At 39.6% G+C, this 23,053-nt stretch overlaps 6 protein-coding genes across 6 annotated transcripts; 3 read left to right on the plus strand and 3 right to left on the minus strand.

Annotated features, from left to right (window-relative positions):
• Nucleotides 1-703: 703 nt before the first annotated feature.
• I206_104396 (uncharacterized protein) lies at nucleotides 704-2,322 on the minus strand (the record flags this gene model as incomplete). Its single annotated transcript, XM_019155762.1, has 8 exons — nucleotides 704-801; nucleotides 876-1,031; nucleotides 1,109-1,321; nucleotides 1,390-1,505; nucleotides 1,582-1,723; nucleotides 1,825-1,907; nucleotides 1,980-2,008; nucleotides 2,071-2,322. 8 exons carry the CDS (start codon nucleotides 2,320-2,322, stop codon nucleotides 704-706), a joined length of 1,089 nt encoding a protein of 362 aa, XP_019010720.1.
• A 658-nt stretch (nucleotides 2,323-2,980) lies between these two features.
• Nucleotides 2,981-7,725, minus strand: I206_104397 (calcium-translocating P-type ATPase, PMCA-type; the record flags this gene model as incomplete). The annotated part of the gene is made up of 8 exons (XM_019155761.1): nucleotides 2,981-3,296; nucleotides 3,365-3,827; nucleotides 3,897-4,258; nucleotides 4,317-4,636; nucleotides 4,696-5,591; nucleotides 5,648-6,010; nucleotides 6,067-6,655; nucleotides 6,706-7,725. The coding sequence occupies 8 exons, from the start codon at nucleotides 7,723-7,725 to the stop codon at nucleotides 2,981-2,983; spliced, it is 4,329 nt and encodes a 1,442-aa protein (XP_019010719.1).
• A 2,769-nt stretch (nucleotides 7,726-10,494) lies between these two features.
• Nucleotides 10,495-12,425, plus strand: I206_104398 (uncharacterized protein; the record flags this gene model as incomplete). Its single annotated transcript, XM_019155760.1, has 5 exons — nucleotides 10,495-11,236; nucleotides 11,296-11,378; nucleotides 11,435-11,494; nucleotides 11,644-11,748; nucleotides 11,835-12,425. The coding sequence occupies 5 exons, from the start codon at nucleotides 10,495-10,497 to the stop codon at nucleotides 12,423-12,425; spliced, it is 1,581 nt and encodes a 526-aa protein (XP_019010718.1).
• A 496-nt stretch (nucleotides 12,426-12,921) lies between these two features.
• Nucleotides 12,922-16,000, minus strand: I206_104399 (uncharacterized protein; the record flags this gene model as incomplete). The annotated part of the gene is made up of 14 exons (XM_019155758.2): nucleotides 12,922-13,144; nucleotides 13,228-13,271; nucleotides 13,337-13,391; nucleotides 13,456-13,617; nucleotides 13,691-13,755; nucleotides 13,809-13,880; nucleotides 13,948-14,031; nucleotides 14,095-14,181; nucleotides 14,236-14,289; nucleotides 14,354-14,408; nucleotides 14,458-14,524; nucleotides 14,582-14,655; nucleotides 14,716-14,985; nucleotides 15,087-16,000. 14 exons carry the CDS (start codon nucleotides 15,998-16,000, stop codon nucleotides 12,922-12,924), a joined length of 2,226 nt encoding a protein of 741 aa, XP_019010716.2.
• Nucleotides 16,001-16,739: 739 nt separating this feature from the next.
• On the plus strand, nucleotides 16,740-18,584 carry I206_104400 (uncharacterized protein; the record flags this gene model as incomplete). The annotated part of the gene is made up of 7 exons (XM_019155757.1): nucleotides 16,740-16,828; nucleotides 16,979-17,229; nucleotides 17,373-17,798; nucleotides 17,857-17,886; nucleotides 17,948-18,318; nucleotides 18,394-18,447; nucleotides 18,519-18,584. The coding sequence occupies 7 exons, from the start codon at nucleotides 16,740-16,742 to the stop codon at nucleotides 18,582-18,584; spliced, it is 1,287 nt and encodes a 428-aa protein (XP_019010715.1).
• A 1,326-nt stretch (nucleotides 18,585-19,910) lies between these two features.
• Nucleotides 19,911-22,614, plus strand: I206_104401 (calcium/proton exchanger; the record flags this gene model as incomplete). The annotated part of the gene is made up of 13 exons (XM_019155756.1): nucleotides 19,911-20,374; nucleotides 20,462-20,586; nucleotides 20,672-20,796; nucleotides 20,870-20,940; nucleotides 21,014-21,284; nucleotides 21,344-21,655; nucleotides 21,712-21,840; nucleotides 21,916-21,993; nucleotides 22,062-22,141; nucleotides 22,212-22,225; nucleotides 22,291-22,360; nucleotides 22,428-22,494; nucleotides 22,558-22,614. The coding sequence occupies 13 exons, from the start codon at nucleotides 19,911-19,913 to the stop codon at nucleotides 22,612-22,614; spliced, it is 1,863 nt and encodes a 620-aa protein (XP_019010714.1).
• Between the last annotated feature and the right edge of the window lie 439 nt (nucleotides 22,615-23,053).

Below are 23,053 nucleotides of genomic sequence, written 5' to 3' on the forward strand. Positions count from 1 at the left end.
ATAGATCGCCACAATCTGAGTCAAAGCGGATGTCTTACTTACATGGATGATGGCGCACGAGCAATGAGCACACCAATTGTGAAACCATCTACGTCGTAGAATCTACCGAATGCGCTTATAATACAACCGAGTGACCATGAATGCCTTCTACATGACTACCTAATAATCTCTTTTCTTACCACCGCTCAGCAGAAACCTGCAAAAAGCAACAATGGCTGAGCAGGACCCTAAAATATACAGAATAATCAATTCAGATGATACTACCTGGAAATATGTAACTAGAGAAGAGATACACCGATTTATAGAAATTCAGATGCGGTTCAAAAGCCTAAAGAGGAAATGGTAATTTTCACCGATTCAAGAGGACATATGAGGGTAAGACTTTCCAGGGGGAGATGCATAGGATCAAGTCGGCAGAACAGACAGTCGAAAATTAAGATGTAAGTAATCTGATAACCAGATTGATGTGATACTGATGCTGATAACCGAGCGATGAGAATAGTGACGACTCCGTCACCTTCGTTCTCAGTCTTTGGATCTAATAAAAAGATGGTATGTCCGTCAACTTATGGCTTCCTGACACTGAAACAGTGTATCGAAACCTCGTTGCCTCCACTACTTCGTTCTGTGCATGGTTGAATCATACTAAAATCTATTCGATACCATCTCGTACAACGTGTAAATGGATCGTAATCTATGAATTTCAGTCCTCTTTGATCCAGCTACCAGGAGCAACCTTGAACACTCCTATCTGCTCATAATGCTCCAATGTGTCTTTGCTGGTCTCTTGGAGAGTATGATCTAATCAATTCAATCGGTCAGCGCTGTCTTGTCAACTGCCTTGGTGATACGGGTTTGGAAAATCACAAACTCACATTTCAATCCAAGTTCTTTGACAGATTTACTAGTATCTATAATCCAAAAATTTTGTTCTTCCGGGGTTGGTGCAGATGGATTTCCAAGTGGGAAATAAGCATCTAAATCAGGTCGTTGTTTACCAAATTCATTAACAAACATCTGATATGTGTATGCTATATTATCAAACACGTCGACATTAAATCAATTGACAATCATTTTTTCCTAGTCTAAACGATATCATCAAACTTACAATCACTAGCAATTAAGTATCTTTCATTTTTTCTTTCAATTGCAGCTTGATAAAACGCTTCAGCTACATCTCTAGGATCAGCATACATCGTAGCTTCAGGTTCAGGTACATTTGATTCTTTCCCTTTGATAAGAGATAACCACCCAGGTTGAGATCCGTTTAATCCATTAAATTGATCGGGTGATGTCAAATGGAGTAAAGGACCGTATGTCACTACACATTTAACATCAATCAGCTTCCCTGTATCATATACAAGTTATCTACTGAACAAGTCCACTGACTAGGTGGGCATAAAGTGGCTACAGAGAAAGAAGGTTTGTTCTCTACTATCCAATCTTTAACCGCAAATTCGGAATATTTCTTAGCAGCGCAATACCAAAGTACCGAAGCAAATGGGCTACCAAAAGTTATGAATCAGCTTAAGAAATTCTCTTTGCTCCAGTGAAAGATTCGATGATCCGAAGAATACTTACTTGGAATTATCAAGGGTTTTACAAAATTCCTCATCGTATGGGAAATAATCAGCTTCAGTATATACTTTACCAATTTGTTGATCGTTTGATACAGGGTTAAAAGCTGCAGCAATAGATGACATCAAGGAGATTGCTTTTATACCTTTTGTAAATAGGCCTCAAAATTAGCCTTGCGACCTCTTGATGTGAGTTCATGGAAGAATATAGGGAAACGAGCTCAGTTGTTAAAATTTCTTCACTTACTGTCAAATTTCGTTGCTTGCTTCAATATTGAAAGGACACCATTGATTGTGGGACATCTGAAAGCTTCCCAGGAAGTCAAAGTCCTGATTATTCAAGATCAAAGAAATAATGGTCAATCTAACTATACTTCTCATGTTGTCCAAACCAAAACTCACATATCGACCGGAGCAGCAAGATGGCCGATCTAAGCCATATCATAGACATCAATGGTTGTTCTCACTCATAGCCCCAAATAGTAAGACTCACAACTTCAACACCTTTTAGGAGTTCAGTCAAATCCCCTTCAAGGTTCGGAACAACCAAAACTTGAACTCTACCTTTATCAATCCATTCTTTCCATACTGGATTAGAATTGATTTGTTCAATTGATTTTATAGATCTTACTGATCCTCTTACATCGTATCCTTCTCTCAAAAATTTCAAAGCTACATGAATGGCTATATATCCATTCAATCCTGTGATAGCTACAACAGGTCGAGAAGTGTTAGTGGCAGACATTATCGACTTAAGTAATTTAACACTTTATATGGTAGTGAGTTTTTCAATAAATATTTTGATTAGTCTCTAATTTCAATTGTTTCAAAAGAAATCTACTGTATTTATACCTTTTCATACATCATGCTATCCTCAATGTGTAAAATAACACTTCTATGACCTTTGGCAAAACACATAGAACCGCCTCAAATACGTTTGAAAGATGATAAATTCGTTTTTGTTTTTATATAAACGGACTTCACCGTGCTGGAAACTCGATTATAAATCATCGTTTTCTCCTCCACTCTTTCCTCCACTCCTCCACCATTCCTCTTAAATGCCCTTCGGTCTGCACCTGGAAATGAGATATGGTACAATCAAACGCAAATCTCAAGCCAGTTTGATTTTGATTGCCCTAGTGATGTCAGTGAAATTTGTCTGTAAAACTGATAGTCAAGAAAAAGGTGATACATTTTCTCACTATCTTGAGTTATGATAGCAAATCATACGTATAAAGAATCATTAGATAATGGGATAGAAGTCAATGCAATGAAAAGGGATAATCGTGTTTGAAATCAGAAAAGGAAAAATAAGTCTATTCTATATACAACGGAAATTAAGAAATCTTCTGGTCATTCGATTTAGGTTTTATCTATATGTATGGCCCAAACAAAATATTCATCTATCCTCTTAATACTTCTTGATCATCCCCTCTTTCTAAATCTCGTTCTTGTGTTCTACCTGTACTACGTTCAGTTGTTGGAGCAGGAGACATCGTAGGAGTAGGAGGGGTAATACCAAATTTGCTATATAACGGATCATTTCGATCTGTTTGAGGATGTAATTGGACTTTACCCTGGAATAACTCTGCAGTTGATCGAGAAGGATCCGAGCCAGCAGGATTTGAAAGAGAGGCATTTCCAGTTTGGTGAACCCAGTGAGCTCCTGCACCGACAGTTCCGGCAATCAAGGTAGGTATCATAGTCAACAAGGATGGTCTGAAAGGTCAAATAGCAATTTTTGATCAGCCAAGAATTCATGTCAAGTGGAATGATGATTGACTCACAATTGAATATCAGCCTCTTTTAATTGAGCTGATCTACTCTTAGCCACAATTGAACTTGCTCTAAGTCTACCTCCTCTGATGTTGGCATAAGTGGACAGGTTATCCTTGACTTTGCTAAGGGCAGGGTTATACTCATATTTCTCATCTTCAGCTTGGGGAGAAATGACGGGCAACTTGTTGGGATCGTTATATATTCTCAATTTGATAAGTACTCGTTCGAATGGTCCGGTAGGCATTAGTCTGACGAGAGCTCCGATAGGTAGAGAGATAGCACCGATGATCAAGGAGATTCCCCAATCTCGTCCACCCAATCGAGTAACTTGGAAAGCGGCTCCTCCGACTTCGATAATCAGAATCTGACCTCCAACCATGATCAAGAAGATCACGATGAAATAGTAATTTCTGAAAAATCCTTCGAGGACGTTGAGCTTTCTATCGAGTCTTCTACAGTTCAATTGATTGACTGTAGGTAATATTGTTCAAAGATCAGCATTGTTGCTCACTACTGCGGCGATGATGCGAGGCAGCTTACATATTTGACAGAATACGAAACAATTGAATACCAGGGCGCCTAATTCCGTATTATTTTGATCGGTAGAAGGTATTCCCAGAATCCTCAAGCCGACAAAGTGGAGTACTAAACAAACGATAATTTGGTACAAGGCTTGAACACATATCATTTTGAACATTTCGACGGTGATAAGTGGAGCGTTCTTTCTATCTGGCTTTCGATTGAGGGAGGATTCGGTGGCTGGATCAGTAGCAAGGGCAAGAGCGGCGAAGGTGTCCATGATCAAGTTGACCCATAGAAGCTGGACTGCGGTCAATACTGACTGTTCTTTTGAAGAGGCAACAGCCGAAACGAATGTGATGACTACAGCAGTGATATTGACACTGGTTCCCGAGAAGGGGTCAGCCATAATGACGTTGCCAACAGAATTAAGTGACTCACGAGATCTGGAATTGCAAGAATTTCTTGACTGAATCGTTGACACATCTACCCCACATGATAGCAAGTACGATGTTCTTGAATGAATCATCCATCAATATGATATCAGAGGCTTCCTTAGCTACTTCCGTACCGGCAATACCCATAGCGAAACCGACGTTGGCGAGTTTCAAGGCAGGTCCATCGTTTGTACCATCACCAGTGACACCAACGATTTCACCCATGCCTTTCAAAGTCTGAACAAGTAGTCGCTTATCTTCAGGTGAGGATCTCGCAAGGATTTGAAGCCGAGGGACAATTTCCAAACGTTCGGCATCGGACAGCTATAGAGAAAACGTGTCAGCTGATCATATTTGCAATGTGTCGACAAGGGTTGGCTTACCTTTCTGAACAGAGGACCCTCCATAATGACACCACCAGGAGTGAAAATACCACATTGATTTGCAATGGATCGAGCAGTGAGGACATTATCACCAGTGCACATTTTAACAGCAACACCAGCTTTTTGACATTTCTCGACAGCTTCTCTAACACCAGGCCGAAGGGGATCTTCGATACCAGTGACAGCGATAAGAGTCATATCATAGGCGATTTCTTCATAAGGTACTTCTCCAGTAGACGATCCTTTTGATGATTTGCCAGAAGGCGGCCAGGATTCGAAATCTTTGTAACATAGAGCGATGGTTCGGAGACTTTGGTTGGCGTAAAAGATAATGGTCTTCATGATATTGTTCATCGTGCGCTCATCGAAGTTGGCTACTTGAATGCTATCATCATGAGCTTGTCGGTCTTGAGATACCACTACATGTGTATTACATTTCTTGGTCAAAACTTCACTGGCACCCTTGATGTATAGTCTGTATCGGTCACCAATCTTGACTACTACACCCATAGCTTTTAATTCTGAACTGAAAGGAATCATCTGAACGACTGGGTAGGCTTCTCGAGTCTTCTTCCAGTCAGCCCATCCTGCGGCTTTAGCAAATTTGAGCAAGGCCGTTTCGGTTTTACTTCCAACAAAGCTGAGATTACCATCTTCGTCTTTATCTTCAAATGCCGTCGAATTGATACAAATGGCTTCGTTGAATAAGGAAGTCAACTCTGAAGACGCAACTTGATTAATGTCATCCATTTCGAACGCGAAGTCGTCTCTAATTTGTTCGCCTTCCACATCGTTGGCGTTTGATCGCGCCGCGTTGTCGGACAGGTCCTTGACAAATTTGCCGTGTACACCAAGGGAACCAGCGACAACAGTCATTTCGTTCTGAGTAAGGGTACCTGATAGTAAAGAAATTAGCTGATTCTGAAAAATGAACGGTGGCTGAATCACGAACCAGTTTTATCTGTACAGACGACCGTAGCATTGGCCATAGTTTCACAAGAACCCAAGACTCTGACCAGTAAATTCTGTTTTGTCATTCGCTTGGTAGCGAAAGCTAGAGCAAGCGTGACAGCTAGCGGTAAACCCTCGGGAACAGCAACCACGACTAAGGTGACAGCGATAATAAGGATTTGAATGAACGATTGAGCTTTATCATTCGGTGATCTATCGGGGTTGGTCTTGAGCTGAACGAAGAAACGAATCATAAGAGCGGAGAAGAGCAAGAGACCGGCGAGGGAACCCAACTTGGCGATCAATTCCGCAAGTCCGTTGAGCTTGATTTGAAGTGGGGTATTCTCAGAATCACCTCGCATAGCTGTTGTCAAACGTTAGCGGGAACTAAGGTGTCATAGGATGAAAGAAATGACCCACCCATCATGATTCTACCGTTGAAACTGGTAGTACCGACCGAAATTACCACATATTCTCCTACACCTTCCAGTACTTTCGCGCCAGAGATAAGGAAGCAGTCTTTCTTGAGTTTATCATTCGGTCCAGCAGCGTTTCTTTCGGCGATACATTCTTCGTAAGGGAATTTCTTGATCGCGTCTGATTCACCGGTGGCTCCAGACTCATCACATCTAACGTTGTGCCCTCTAAGGAATACACCATCGACGGGTAAGATCTCTCCGGGTTCTAGCAAACAGACATCACCAACAACCAAGTCCTTGGTGTTGACGACCATTTCATTACCACCTCTGATTACTTTTACCGTACGATCCTCACGCTGAGCATTGAGTTTCTTGAATTGTCTTTCCTTTTGCCAATCATTGACTGATCCGACCATGACAACAATGATGATAGCGATAACGATAGCTACCCCTTCTACCCAATCTACTTGAGGTTCTTGACATCCAACAGGCGCCGGACATTCATCGTTGAAAATGACTTCTGGCTCAGTACCAAGATCTTGGTATAAACCCAAAGCGAGGGACACAACAGCAGCGATGGACAGCAGAATCTGGAACAAGCCGGTCAGCTACTATATGTCAATCCGACTCAAAAACTCACCAAGACCTTATCCTTGAAAGCTATCCACATGAGCGCCAATAAACTCTTACTTTTTCTCTCCGGCAACTCATTCTTTCCATAGATTCGCCTTCGGTCCTCCATACTAGTTCGCCATTGAGGTTCATTCCCACCGGGCATCTCGTTTGAACTTCTTGGTGCACCAGCTCCTTGACTTGTATCAACATTCAAGCCCTTTCTGCCATCTACACCTAAGCCTTGCAACAGACCGTCTATACCACCGATCTTTTCCAAGTCGTCCAATGATTTTGGATCGACTAACATAGCTAACCTGGAAGGTTTCTCTCTAAAAGGCGTAGGATCGGTGGTATCGGTGTCCGGATCCAGATGAGCAGCCTGAACAGGCTTGTTCTCCCCGTCTTCATCCTCCTTTTCACCTTTCTTAGCTTTCTTGCTTTTCTTCTTCTCCTTATTATCGGCTGATTTGGTGTGCGCGGTAGTACCAGTAGTGATTCTACTCAAGGCATCTTTGTCTTTCTTAGAGGTGTGACCGAAAGTTGAATGACCTTCTTCGGTACCCGCTTCGGAAGACCAAGTACCGATTGACCAGCCTCTGTTATGTCTATGACGATCATTCTCATCTATCACTTTCAAAGTTTCCATCCCTGATTCAGCGGTAGGCTCGTTTTCCCTGAGAGCCAAAGAAGTCCTTGGAACGGGCGAAGTAGGTGTGACAGCTTCATCCGAGAAATGAACCGAAGAATTAGTGAGCGTAGGTGAAGGGGGTGTGATACCCGATGACCATGATGGAGTAGGTGAATGAGAACTTTGATTTGGGTGAAGTCGTGCGTGGGAGGGAGAAAGGTGGGAAGGATCGTTGATAGGTACGCTACCACTTCTGCCTCGAGGGGGAGTTTGTTGTTGATGTATTTGTGTAGATTGTTCTTCGTCTATTGGTGGTGCAAGCGCAGGGGGCGTGTTGAGGTTTGTGGTGGGATTGCTGTCATTGGAGGAGTCGAGATCGGTAGTGATAATCAATGCTGGTGGGCCAGGGGCCGGCATCGTAGATGATAATCAACGAGCGGCAAATAATGGTAAGAGGGAGGCGGGATGATTTAATGATAGCTTCTTTGTTGGCTCGCCTTTTATCTGATGAACGTTGGTTGCAAAGTACGAGAGCACTGCTATGGCGGAAGCAAGGTCAGATTGTGAAGCACCTTCGAAGCGTACCAAGGTCCTGGAAATTCGGAGAGGGAGGATGATACGATGTTGTTGTTGATGGATGTGTTTGTTTGTTATATATCAGTCAGAAGGAAGGGGGCAAGCGAAGTTGAATAAGGCTGTGCGATGATACTGTTTCAATGACGCCTGTGTGAGCGATGTTATTGCCAATGTCGATATGATAGGCTACAATCTATCGCAAGAGTTATTCCCAAAGTAGAAGGTAAAGGTTAATCACCGTTTGTCTTGGCTCTTGGTCATCGATTTTTCATCTAGTTGCGAGAATGAGCGATTTCAGTGTCGATTAATAAGGTTGGATGATGAGGGGGAAGAGAAGGTTGGAAAATGGTTGAGAAGATGAACTTACAGTAAAGTCAACCTTACTTACACCTTGAAAATGGGGTTTATCCGTGTATTCGTATAGTAGTGTCTTAAAGATTGATATATTGGGTTGGAAATGATTCATTCAATTATGACAGGCTGAGTTGAATTCGATTGAAATGCCAAGCATTGGCTCTTCCCGTTTGACATTCAACTTTATGCCCCTCATTCAGTCATCTAAATCGTATACACACTCCTTTTTCCTACTTTTACACCACGCGACGATGATGAAAACCGATCTAATGATTGATACCGGTGAACTATAAAAGTACGAATCCAGTATAGTAGATAACGTTATTTGTCACAGATTTACCACTCTTGATCATAAGCCAAGAAGTACTGGAACAGAAATCATCACAGGTTGAAACGATATCCCCCGTCAGATCGAGGTATTACCGTTATAGGCAATAACACGTGCCCGTTTTATGTGGTTATGCCAAGACCTTTTCAAGTTGCACAGCTTTATTATGGAAGACGGAACCAAACAAATTAAAATACCACGCGCCAATGACTAGCGACCTTATGGTGCTGATTATTAAATCGCGCAAATTGCGTACCACTCACTAAGCTCGCATCATCAACAGAATCAAGTTCCTTTGCTTTGAGCTGACTGGTTTGTTTCCCTTGTCTTCGCGAAGTCTTTATATGAGCAAGTCACCAGGAAGTTGATTTATGCCATATGGCCAAGCTTATTGCCGGTCCAGAGGAAGAGCGAGAAAGGGGTGCTGTAAGAAGGCAGTTCTTGAACATCAACTTCGAAGTTTGCGAGACTGGTTATGGTTAATAGGAAATAGATAGCTATCGAACACCTAGGTACATGGATTATATAGAATCCTGCTATTCCTTTGACAAGGTGACAACGTCAAATATCTTGATCGATTGCCAACTAATGAAGCAGAACCTTACATTTACGGTACTCAATCTGCAATATCAGAAAACCCATCAATTGACAGTGACATGAATGAGGAATGAAACGAATTTTGATTTCTGGGCATCAGCACACAACAGGCCAAACAATCAGTACGGGGATACGCGATCATCACCGAACTCCCATCAAAGGTCAACATCAACAGATAGGCAATGCCGATACTAGATTCAACCATCCTTTCCATCAAATCCACTAATTGCCGGAGGTAAGAAAAAAGTGGGGGAAATTGTGTAAACGCACTGATTGATCACCCCAGTTCCAGATTGTCAATTCATACGACTGACATGGTACCTTTATTAGAGCTTTCTAGAGCGCCTCTGATGGTCGTTAAACACTAAAAATGCTTTTCGTAACTGTTCCTTTAATCTAACGGATCAAATTACTCTTACAACTTGTTGATGTCCTCGTACCTGATCAATAAACCTGTGAAGTTGATAGAGGAATATACTGATAATTCGGAATCGTAGAAAACATGACGTGACGCGATGTACATCATCAACAAATCAACAATTTCACATTTTGGCCATACAGGAAACCATATCGTATAAGCTCTGGTTTTTCGGAAGTGGTCTATACATGACTCATCAGCCTGATTTGCTTCTTTTACTTCATTTCTTGCTCAAGATGCTACCCACATTAGAGTAAGATATCATTCGCAATCTCGTTCCATCCACACAAAATTACCAGAAAATTTTTCAGCCATCAATATTCTCCGATCAAAAAAAAACTGAAACGCCTGGACCGTCTTTACGAGAAATTCTCCCTTTTCTTGGTCCTTTGCATTGTTTCTCTTTTCAAATTTAAATCAATACTAACCCTCCTTTAGAAATTGTTTGTCCAGATCACCCATTCGGTCTTCCAGCATGTTTCACCAGTATTCAAAATCGTATAACAGACATGAGGTTTGAACATATCGTTGTTGATCGTAGATCTGAGGAGAACGATTTAGAAGATTTCTTCAATCAAGAAAATCCCTAATATCGATCAACAAATGAAAAGATATATTAGATAGATTGTCGGGAAAATCAAACATAACGCATTGTTACTCTATCCATTTATCTTTAGGGTATATGTAGGGATCGATCGGAATTTTTTGAGTCAAAGGTGTTCTAGTGTAAAAGCATTTTCTTAACGTATAAAGAAAGAATAAAAGGTGGTTGTCAGTGTGGATTTTATCAACTTCTGTGAGTATCGTTCGTCTATTTGATTCATTCGACTTTCAGAATAATTCATTTGCCCTTGTATACAGTAACTACCTCGGTATCCTTCAAAATTCGTTTATCAATCTTGAGTTGCTCAATATGCCTGCTCATTCTCATCTGCTAGATACTGTGAATAACAAGTCGAATAAGACGGATGCATCTTATGAACAGGAAGGAGAAAAAGAATTAGATCCAGATGAAGACGATAATGAGCCACTTTCAAAAGAAATGACCGAAGGTCCACCGAAGAAGAAATCAAAACGATTAAAAGGGAAAGAAAAGCTTTCAGATTTGAAAAAATCTGATCCGATCGAGTTTGACAGAACTTCTCCAATTAAGCAGGGACATATTTCTCAAGCTGGTATTAACAATGAATCTACACCAGTTCGACCTAAAATCAAAACGAAAAATCTCTTCTGGAGAAACCCTCCTCCTTCTTCCTATTCATCATTTCAAGGTCAACCAAACAAAACCTCAACAGAAGAATTGGTAAATCACACTACCTTTCCATTTACAGACTCTGAGTTGGGTCTTAGACCTTTGACTTGGCCTTCAAGTGGAAATCTCGTTGTGAAAACATTGGGTATTCCAGCATCTTTACCTTCTTTCATACCTACCAATCCTAATGATCCAATTTCTGAAGATCAAATTGAAGAACCTTTTGAGTATACTAGATCGGATTTGATAAAGTATCGTCTAGGTAAAGGTACTAAATCTGAGGATACACGTAATAGAAATACAAACATAGCTTCGGGTGCTTGGAAGAAATGGGAAGAACTGGGAGGTATATCTAGAGGATTAAGTGAACTTATTCCTTATAGTTTTGATGAATTTGGGAAAGGTCAGTATTGATATCACGTAAAAGATTCATGAACCATACTGATATCTAAACATGAAAAGTATACAAGCCAGATATAACCATTGTTCAAGCTATTAGATTGATCATTGCTGCTTCACCGAGAGGGCGAATGACTTTAGCTCAGGTACGCTTTATACCGATTCTCATTGATGATTAGCTCATTATATCCTGTTTCAGTAGATTTATCAAGCGTTCGAAGAGAGATGGCCATGGCACAAGACAACAGGAACGACTTGGAAAGTAAGTTCATAAATCTCGTAAACTCGAAGAAGCGAATGATTTCCTATATTTTTCCTATTGCATTTCTTTGCTAGTTTAGAGAGATGCTCGGATAGAGATAGAGAGAGCCACAGAGACGAATTAGCTTATGATTAAAATTGATAACTCAGAATTCTATACGACATAATTTATCATTGAATGACTGTTTCGTCAATATCGAAAAGTCAACAAATGAACCAGGTGGAAAAGGTGGTTATTGGGTAGTTGATAATTCTGTGAGTAATCAGTTAGAATGTAGCTATACGTTTATGCTACTACAGTCAGTGTTCTATCAAAGTCTTAGCTGATTGACGTAAATTAGGCCTCAGGCAGGACAGCACGTAAGCTAAAACGTTCAGCGCCTTTAACATCAACATCAACTTTGTCATCAAATTCATTACCTATAAAAAGCAAATTCGGTCAAATCTCAAATTCAATGTCAAATTCAATAATAGACAAACTCAATGAAAACATAATTTCACCTAAAAATTCTACTTTGATAAAATCAAATAAACCAATTGCTAAACCTGCGATTCCATTTCCTTCAAATGAAAAATATAAATTACCGAAAAGAGATAAAAATTGGATTCCAAATGAAATAATTAAAAAATCAAGAGAAATTAGTTTATTAAGACCTATTCAAGATATTCCACTTGATATTAATAATAATGATATTGATATTAATAAAATTCAAGAAGAAGAAATTTTTACAACACGTGCAGGTTTAAATAATTTACCAATTATAAATCCTATTAATAAATTAATTTCAAATGAAAATGAAAAAAAATTACCTAATTTATTTGAATCAATTTATAATAATTTAAATTTGAATTTAAATAATGATAAATCAACATTTAATAATTTCGAATTACCTCCTTTATTAAATGAAAATTTTGAACAGGAAATTGAATGATTTAAATGAAAAATCATAAATTGATAGAATGAAGTTTTATAAATTTAGATTTTATTAAATAAAGAATGGAATGAGGAATAAATTCAAGTGAATTCATGAAGAAAATAACATTTCAGGTTGTACATTGTTCTTAAATGAATCGATCTCATAGAAGAGTATTATTAGATTTAGTTGAAAGAAAAAAAAACAATGAAATCCTTTGTATAATGTCATATCAAATTTAATGTACATATTGTAATTGACCTAAAAGATATTTGTAAATGTACGAAATCTACTTGATGATAAATATGCATATTATATATTAAATCTTACATTTTTGTTTAGAATTGAAAAGTATAAAATGAAACGATAATCAAATTTTACATTTAAAACATAAATGAACATATAATATAATAAGTAAGAAAAATGATGCAAAGTAATTTACAGTATAAAATGCAATTATCTGTGTTTTATTTTGATGAAATTTATTAACTATTATATATTCTATCAATCATTGTTAAGAAATAATTTTCTCCACAATATATTCTATTAATTTACTTTTTCCATTCCAAATTTTAAATTGATTTTTAGAATTCTCATTCTCATTCTCATTAAAATTAAAATCGAAATTATCATTCAATAAATCATATTCAATTTCATTATTTTCATCTTCTTTTGATTCCAGTATAATTTCAATTTCAGCTTTTTTATTCAAATGTAACATATGACATAATTCTCGTCTATATAATTAATTCCAATGTCAATTATCATCTCTAAAGAACTTGTAATAAGAGTTTAAAACCTCAAATAGTGGTCAACTCACTTCCATTCCTTAGGTAAATCAGTATTATTAAGCATTTTTGTTGCCTAAATATCAAAGTTAATTCGGTATTTATTGATTGATTGAAATGCCAAAATACAAAAATACGTACAAGTTGGATATCAGCTTTTTCCAAAGGTAATAAATCCTCATTTGCAATTCCCAACCTATCCTCAATTTGTGATCAGCAAAGATTTTGTTATAGATCTATTTTAATGAGCCAATATCTACCTCTTTATATCAGTAGCTTTCAGCCCCATCCATTGTATCTTATCTCCCAAAGCTAATCTCGCATGATCCTTTGAATGTCTACTATTAGCAGATCCAAAAGCGTACGTGGACAGGATCGATATTCCATGAGGATCAGCATCGACTAAGGCATTTATCCTAGCACTGAGATTCTTGTTAGCTCATTCTTTGTGATGTCAATCATCTACGAGAAGATCGGATAAGAGGACCGGCTTACTCAGGGAAGGTCTTTGATATCAGACGTAACATTTGTTTGGAGGCTAAATCCGGAAATCCTTTTCCCTGTTTACATGATATTAGTCATATCCTTCATGCAGACGACAATATGAACTCACAGTTATCAACACACCCGCGCCTAATCTTTCATCCTCGAGCAGTCTAGTACTGCAGAGAGTTTGAAATACAGCCTAGAAAACATTGGGATTCAATCAGCTATCATCATAGCGACCATCAACCTCCACAGGCCCCGCTTACATCCTTTTCCACCACTAACACCCATTGTACTGTTCCGGGTGACTCGACATGGTCAATTCGTTCTATAGGGTCAATGAGGGTGGCCTATGCAGATACAGACCAGGGGTCATTCAACAAAAAGTTCATGAAGAGGATTCGTAGACCTACTGTCGAAGAAGACAATTCGACCACTTCGCCTGAACGGCGGATAATTTTCAATGACTTTGCTGCAATTAGTCCTTTTGCAGAAGCGCACTATGATGGCGGGGCACATAAGCTATACGGAATCGACGTAAACGATCAGCTTACCACGCAAAAATCCTTCCTTTTCATTCCCGCGGTAGCTATCAGATCATCAACGATCTACATCGCACGGTCCAGCGCATCAGCTTCAACACGATTAGATCATGTCGAACAGAAGGCATACTTTGTCTACAACGGGTTGAGTCTTGAACAAAGCCTTATCTCGATAGAAAATGTCCCTATGGTACGTCGTTTGAGCTACTTCTCTTTGATCTCCGTTTAGCTTACCTTAGAGTAACGACGGTATGAGTCAAAATTGCCTCGTAAAGCACAACAACTATCTTGATCAGCCGAGCTACGGTGTAATGTCAGATATTGAGTCTAGCTTGTGTAGGATCGACATCTGCCTTACCCTGTTTTTCAATGGCCTTTGGCCCACTCATATTGGAAAGGGGATCATCAGGGAAAGATATTTGTTGAAGGTTACTATCGTTATCCAATATCAAACTTGGGGGTCATCCGACATCTATGCCTGCTTGAGCTCACCCTGTTTTACGATTTTTCAATCTCAAGGCAACTCCAGGTTCTTCCTGGGATTTCTCCTGACTTGGCTCGGCGACATCTTCCTCTTCGTCTTGACTTTCATCAAGTATGAGGGGTTCTTGACTTTCTTCCTGGTCTTCGTCGACTTTGTTCTTTTTCTTCGGAGATCGTTTATTCCGATTGAGTCTTCGAGAACGGAGGATCTGTTGAGAGTTCAGAAGTTGAATATGATAATCAAGTACGATATTTTCCAGGAATGTAATAGCTTTGGACCTACATCCAGCATCAGTCACTTTGCGAATCACTATCATCATTCATCGCCTTAATGATGCATTCTTAGGAGATAGGAGAACTGACAAGGGATAGATACGTACCTTCGTGCTTGCTCTTTGTCAGTCAATCCTTCGACTTCTCGAAGGGATTTGCTAGATGCAGTAGAAGTTTGACTGTTGTCCGGATTCTGACTTTGACTTTGATTATCCAGCCATTTCAGTGATCTTCTTTGTTGTTCTTGCTCCGCCAGAATCTCATATTGTCTTTTACCTTCTCCTCTTTTCATCAATGCTTCGAAGTTCAGATCATCCTCTTCTCGCGATGCCCTCTCGTCATCCTCGCGTAGGTCAGAAAGTGCAGCAGCATGATCAGTAGGGGTGTTAGCATTGTAGGAGTTTGATGCGGAGGTATATTTGGTCTGGCCATTAGCATTTGTACAGGTATTAAAATGGTGCGATTCAGTATGTTCTTCCAGTATTAATTCGTCTTCGTCATCTTCAGATACTTGACTCTGTATATATGATTCACCCTTGTACCCATCTTCTGACGTTATTGAATCAATTGAAGGGATTTGGGAATAACGAAGTATACCAGGAATAAGAGGAGTCCAACCTTGAGGAATAGGCTCGACACCAATTGAAGGTTCAGTTTCAGGAGAAGGGGAAGGTAACTCGATTCTTCTCTTCCTCTTTCCACATTCCTCTTTTTTGTTTCTGCCTTTTTTTCTAGCAGGGGTTAAAGGTGATTCTTCCTCGGTTTGAGTGAAGTCGATTGGACATAAGGAAGATCCCAATCTCGATTTGACTGGTTTTAGAGGTACTTCATCTTCGCATTCTGTTTCGGAACCGATGTAGGTATCTATTGTCCTCTTGCGATGTCTTCTACGACACTTGTATGATGATTGGGATTGTGAGGAGATCAATTCAAATTGAGATTGAGAATGTGTTTTTTGACTATCGAGCTGGGTGTATGGAATTTGGGAGGACAAGAAAGAGTTAGTAGGTAAACTTGACATGGACTAGGTGGGTTACGATAGAATGAGTTTATCAATTTCCTCTTGTCAATTTCTGTTAAAACATAGAGTATCATCAAAGCTTGAAAATATGACATGTCATTAACGTATGTATTGGTATGTCATCTGAAAAGAAGAAAGAAGAGAAGACACAGACACATGGGATATATGCAGGATTGATGGCAATGATGCGGATTTTGAGATATGAGGATGATGTTGAGCGATCAGTGCTGAATTATCATCTTAAATGACAAGGTCATCTATTTTGCGGTAATCTTAAGTTATAAATTACGCTCGGACCCACGATCCGAATATTATATGAAGAATTACCTGAATAAGTAAATTTCTTAGCCGAATATCGCATACAGCCGACTCGAGAAGCATCTACTCGCAAAGCACGCAATTAATCAAAGTAGTAACATTTCATTTTGATATTTCATACTTACTACTACATATACATTATTGATTCACTTGTCTCCTTTTATAAGCGTTTAACGGAGCTCCTCTTCTTGCTTGTGAGTGACAAACACCCCTATCTTCCCGTGATAGCTTCGATCAGATTCAGTCAATGCTAAACTTTTGACGTACGATCTATAGACAAAAAGCTTGTATGCTCTCTCGATTACAACCTATTTCAACTCTCCTCGTTCAAAAGTCTGCAAGACAAATCATCATTCCTGCATTAACGCAATTTACCAGATCGATTAGTACAAGTCAAACAAGCTCTCAAAAGTCAGACAAAATGGCTACTTCTCAAAATGCAAAGATCCCTCAAGCTCAGAGAATGTTTGATGGTGCAACCCACAAGTTGGATGTCTGGAGTATCTTCACGTGAGTGGGCTGCTTTATGTCTCCGTACTCCAGCTTTGATGCTTCCAAATATCCGTGCTATCCATGATTCTTGTCTTACTCTTCTTCCTTACATACTCGATGATAATCGAAAGAACACCGAAACTGAACTTTCTTCTTTCTCCCTGATAGTCCCGCAAACGTCCCTCCAGATGCTATAAATCTTGGACAAGGATTCATGAATTGGTCTCCACCTGATTGGATCACCAAAGCTCACCACGAAGTTCTCGATGAAAATGTCATGGCTCACCATTACTCCCACCCAAGAGGTCGACCAAGATTGATCAATGCTATTAGTAAATTTTACTCGCCTCAATTTGATAATCTGGGCGGCAGAGATTTGAAGCCGGAGGAAATTTTAGTAACTGCTGGTGCGAACGGAGGTGAGTTTAACTTAGCCCATCATTAAATATGCATGTCTGCCATAGTGGTCCCGATCGATGGCCAATAATGCTCGTAACCTTCCAAACGCCCTTTTGCATTTTCCGTAGTGAAGGTCAATTGCTGACCAGATCCCCGATTCCAGGTATGTTCTCAGCACTGCTGGCACATTGCGAACCAGGATCAGAAGTAATCTGTATCGAGCCATATTTCGATCAATATTTCGCATCAATTCACTTCCAAGGTGCTAAACCAGTTTTCGTACCTCTGCATCCACCTACTGGAGAAGGTATAAAAGACGGATCGGAATGGACTCTAAATATCGATGAATTCCGTGCAGCATTCACCTCGAAGACAAAAGCAGTCATAATCAATACTCCTCACAACCCCGTTGGAAAGGTTTTCACAAGAGAAGAATTAACAGAAATCGCCAAGGTCTGCATTGAGAAAGATGTCTTGGTCCTTGCCGACGAAGTTTACGATTGTATGGTCTATGACGGAAAGAAGCACGTAAGGATTGCGACGTTACCTGGAATGTGGGACAGGACGTTAACCGTTGGTTCGGGTGGTAGTAAGTGAAATTGTTTTATTTGAATGAAATTAAGCTGCATACTCATGTATATGATTAGAATCTTTCGCTTGTACCGGTTGGAGAATTGGTGAGTGAATGGTGTCTTTTCCCCTGCAGGGAGTCCTATATTAACGTCCACTATCTCGTAGGATGGTTGATTGGTCCTCCTCAACTCATCTCCGCATCTTTGGCCGCTCATTCTCGAATCGTATTCTCAACGAATTCCCCAATGCAAGAAGCAGTAGCTATCGGTCTTGAACAAGCGAAGGAAAGACATTTCTTTGAAGATCAATTAGCTGCTTACACTGAAAGACGTGATATCTTGACTTCATACTTTGATCAAATCGGTTTACCTTATACTAAACCTGAAGGTTCTTACTTTTTACTTGTGGATATAAGTAGAGTCAAGGTACCTGAAGATTTCGAGGTCCCTGAAACTTGTCAAGGTAGAGGAAAAGATTTCAAATTCTGTTGGTGGATTGCACAAGAACTGAAGATTGTCGGTATCCCACCTTCTGAGGTGAGTTGGGTTTTTGATTCCTCATTTTGAGCAAAACCATTATGATTGAAAAGCTGATCGCCGTGCATGTACCAGTTCTACTGTGATGAACATGTTGAGATTGGAGAACGATTCGCTCGATTCGCTTTCGTAAGTGATACTATAAGCTTGGCTCTCAGGTCTGCTCAAGTTTGACTGATTTTCAATTTTTTCACGTATAGTGCAAAGACCCAGAGCTTCTTCACGCTGCTGGAAAGAGACTCCTCAGGTTGAAGGAGTTTATCTAAAAGACGAGTATGCCGCCAGGCGCTCGCTGAGGAGTAGAAGGAAGGAAGGGTAAAGTTGTAGTCCATAATTCGATAGATGGGGACTTTACATAGAGTGCATAGCCAATCTTACGGGCATTTGAAGAACGACATGCATAATAATTCATAGGCTATATAAGATCTAATGATTTTATAATTATCAATGGAACTGAAGATGTCATTTTGGTCATATAATAAAGTTTTCAATATTCTCACTACTTACTAAATCATCTAATAGAAGTTAAGATGGAATAAATTATCATGACGATTACTTGACGAATAATGATGCGCTATGATATTTAAACAAAATCCCATTGAGATTTTAAATAAGTGTCTCATTTAAATTTTGCCAAGCCTCTGTTTATTCTGGAAATAGAATAAGAATAGAATTATGATCATTCTTTTATGAGATCTTGATGTTTTGAACTTAAACGATTTTAGCCCCTTTTTTCATATCCCTTTTATATATGATTCATAGTAGAAGTAAGATCGAATTGAATGTATGATGCATATGCATTTGATTCTCGCTCCATATCTATATTGATCAGCATATCGAATAGCAATAAATGTTAATTGATGGATTAATTGTATTGTATATTTGACAAGTGACGTATTTTGGAATTCCCATTAATTAAAAAAGACATAAAGACTGCGTTACGTTAGAATATCTTTTAAGGGTTCGTACCGCTATTCATACGCGGCATGGTAACAGATCACATTATGAAAACAAATTCAAAACAATACGAGTAGATCTGAGAATTCCAAGTCTAGTTAAATACACCTTACCATACTTTGTATTCACTATTCAATTCTCTTACTACATAATCAGTACGCTTTAATAATTCCTCGTTACATCTATATTATCTTGATTTGAACTATCACCTGTAATCCAATTAGTAGAGAGAAACAAAATAACCAACAACATACCAAGTTGATTCAAAGGATCTACATCGATCACCATCATCATCTCTACTTTGAACCCCTCTTTATATTACACTCGGACTTCCAAATTATAATAAGAAACGTGTTTTATAATTGTCATCACTACACGGTCCTTTGATATACTCAGGAATAGCACAGGCCAATATAAATGAAGTAAACACGACTTTGGCAGTTACAAAATGACAGATAATTGTATGTTTTCTTTCCCCCTTTCCCCCTTTCCTCACTACCCAATTCATAGAACCCCTACCTCAACAATCTGCATAGCTTTCGTCTTCAACGCTGACTTATTCATTTTCTTACATCCATCCCTGATCATCTTTCTTCTCCGCAACCTCTTTTACCTGTTCACCTAACAAACCAATCATGTCTAATCCTGATCCTATACCACCTATTGAACAACGTCGGGTTTCTTTTCCTCCTTCAACTACCATTGAACCTGCTCCTTCACTACCTCAAACACGATCTTCTACACTAAACGTTCCATCTTCAGATAATCCAAATGCTAATGGATACACTACCTCACCACCATCTTCTCCATCGTTGAGATCCGAAATTCCTCCCGCCGATGCACAAGGAGGAAGATCAACTCCAAATGGAATGGGAACTAGGAGAAGAACAGCAAAACAAGTTACTCTTGATGGACATCCAGATGTACCAAGAAGACAAACTAATGAATCTATGAGATCATCTAGAAGGAATCCATCTTTAGATCCTAATGCAAGTTTAGTAAGAAGAGTAACAACTGTTTTATTTACTCCTCCTAAAAAAGTTGGGAAGGCTCCAACTTATATGGCTAGTATCAAAGCAGCTATTATGTCGACTTGGTTGTAAGTTCAATGCTATCTCAATCAGTTGGATCATTAATCCAATTGAACGCCGCTCAATACTGACGATCATACTTGTTGACTCTGTAGAAACGTCTTGTTGATATTTATACCTATTGGATGGGCTTTATATCTCGCAAAACATAATGGTGGAAAGGAAAATATATCAGATACAGTCGTGTTTATCATGACTTTCATCTCTATCATTCCACTTGGTAAGTAGTCCAACTCATAAACTGTCTTCACCACAGTTCAAGGAAAGAAAACAAGCTGATATTGCCTTTGATTCATTTCCCACAGCCGGCTTACTTGGTTTCGCCACTGAAGAAGCGGCTCTCAGATTAGGTCAAACACTTGGTGGTCTGCTGAACGCTACATTGGGTAATGCCGTTGAACTGATTGTAGCGATCTTGGCGCTAATCAAGGTGTGTTCTCTGATATCATCACCAATTCTCTTGGTCATCAGCATGAAGCTGACAAACACGAAAAACATTCTAGTGCGAGCTGCAAGTTGTACAATCATCTTTGATTGGTTCGATCTTGAGTAACATTCTATTGGTATTGGGAATGTAAGTGAAAACCAATCGCCGCAGTGATACGCAATCCGTATATTTATGCTAAACATTTGTTCATACCTCTCAGGTGTTTCTTCGCGGGAGGAGTCAAATATCAAGAACAAGCTATCAAGTCCACTGCTGCTCAATTAAATGCTTCTTTACTGCTCATTGCGGTTATTGCCGTACTTATTCCCTCAGCATTCCACTTCTCTATCAGTTCCAGTACTTCTAATACCGATGCAGATCAACTTGCGCAAGGTGAAGGAGCTGATTTATTGGCCATGTCTCATGGTGTTGCCATCTTGCTTCTGATATTGTATCTCGGATACCTTTTCTTTCAAATGTACACTCACGCTGTAAGTCTACTGGGTCACTATTTCACGATTGACAAGCTAATCTAGCGATCAATTGCAAGGCATACTACGTCGATGACGAAGTTACTGGCTCAACGGCATACCCAGAAGCCATCAACAATGTTTCCGAAAAATTGAGATTCAAGAATTTCCACAGGCATAAGAAGACCGATGAGGAAGAAGCTACAACCACTACATCTGAATCTACAACCACGTCAAATACTGGAGGGGTCACTTCAGCAGCAGGCGCTATACCAGCTGTACATGGTCCTGGGACTATCGCCCCTGAAAATACTACCGTACAAAGACATGCTGAAGCTGAAGAAGAGGAAGATGAGGAAGAAACTCCTCAAATGAATGTAGTTTGTACCGTCGTGAGTGTTCTTTCAATCCTTCTCATAGAATGACTGCTGATAGGTGCTTCATTCAGGCTTTGATGGTGCTCATCACTGTTATCGTTGGAGTCACGGCAGAGTTCTTGGTTGATTCCATCAACGGTCTTGTCGAATCCCATCCTTCGTTGTCGGCTGAATGGGTCGGTTTGATCTTGCTTCCTATTGTAAGTTCTTCCCTTACTCCACTATGACCAGTCTCTAGCAAGTGGTGTGCTGAGTTATGTTCGAATGATCGACAGGTGGGTAATGCCGCTGAGCACTTTACCGCTGTATCGGTATCCGTAAAAGATAAGCTTGATCTGTCAATATCGGTAGCTGTAGGTGCACCTCTACCTTCGTGTTATGTCGATCGAACCATTTCGCTGATTCGACTTGAACTTTTCAGGTTGGATCTTCCATTCAAATCGCTCTTTTCGTCATACCTGTCATTCAATTATTGGCTTGGACAATCGGCAAACCAATGACGTGAGTAGCAGATTCTTATCTAGTCGAGAACGTTTGACCAGGCAAGCTGATCGTGGTCATGTCAAAACAGTCTATTGTTCGATCGTTAGTAGACCTGTCTTTGCGAAATCATAGCCAGTCTAGAGTCAAGCTAATTATGTGTCGCTTAGCTTATGAATCGATCGTCGTCTTCTTATCGGTCTTGATTGTAAATCAAACTTTGGCTGATGGACGATCCAAGTAAGTCACCTGTTTTTTACCGATATTTGTCGTAATTACTGTACGAAGCTCATGTCTCTCGTCGTAGCTGGATGGAAGGATTGGTACTTATGATGCTGTATCTCATCATCGCCGTGTCCTTCTGGTATTACCCTGTGAGATTTTCCCCATGAGAATACCCAATCAATTTGGATCACGCTAATAAAATATGTTTGTAGGGCTCGACGACTGCTACCTTATTGGGTTGTGGTGGATCTTCAAGTGTAGTTGGATAAACGTGTCACGAAGCGGCCGACATTCACGATTGGGATGATTCCGAGGAATCAACGTTCGAACCGAGTGGTGATGTGGGTGATGACTCTGGCACAGGATCCGTCAATAAGATCTTGACAATACACGAATGTCTTTTATAATATAGCGACTATGTGCAGACTGCTCAGACGCGTTGGAATGTATTCATACTTTGAATGTACACGATGATTGGAATCAGAGTGCAGAGTATTATCATGTCGTGAGAGCAATCAGTCTACAACTAGTACCCATTTTAAACCTTTCATCTCATATTGGCTGATCGAACTTTGCACTTTATCATTCAGTCGTCAATGAATCTGTTCAACCCACAATCGCACATCTCTATTCGATGTATGCTACGATGTCATGAATGTCGTATTGCAGTACTTGATACTTATAGGCTATTATTCATATCACATCAAA

The sequence above is a fragment of the Kwoniella pini genome, chromosome 5 (assembly GCF_000512605.2).
Source record: "Kwoniella pini CBS 10737 chromosome 5, complete sequence".
Lineage (NCBI taxonomy): Eukaryota > Fungi > Basidiomycota > Tremellomycetes > Tremellales > Cryptococcaceae > Kwoniella > Kwoniella pini.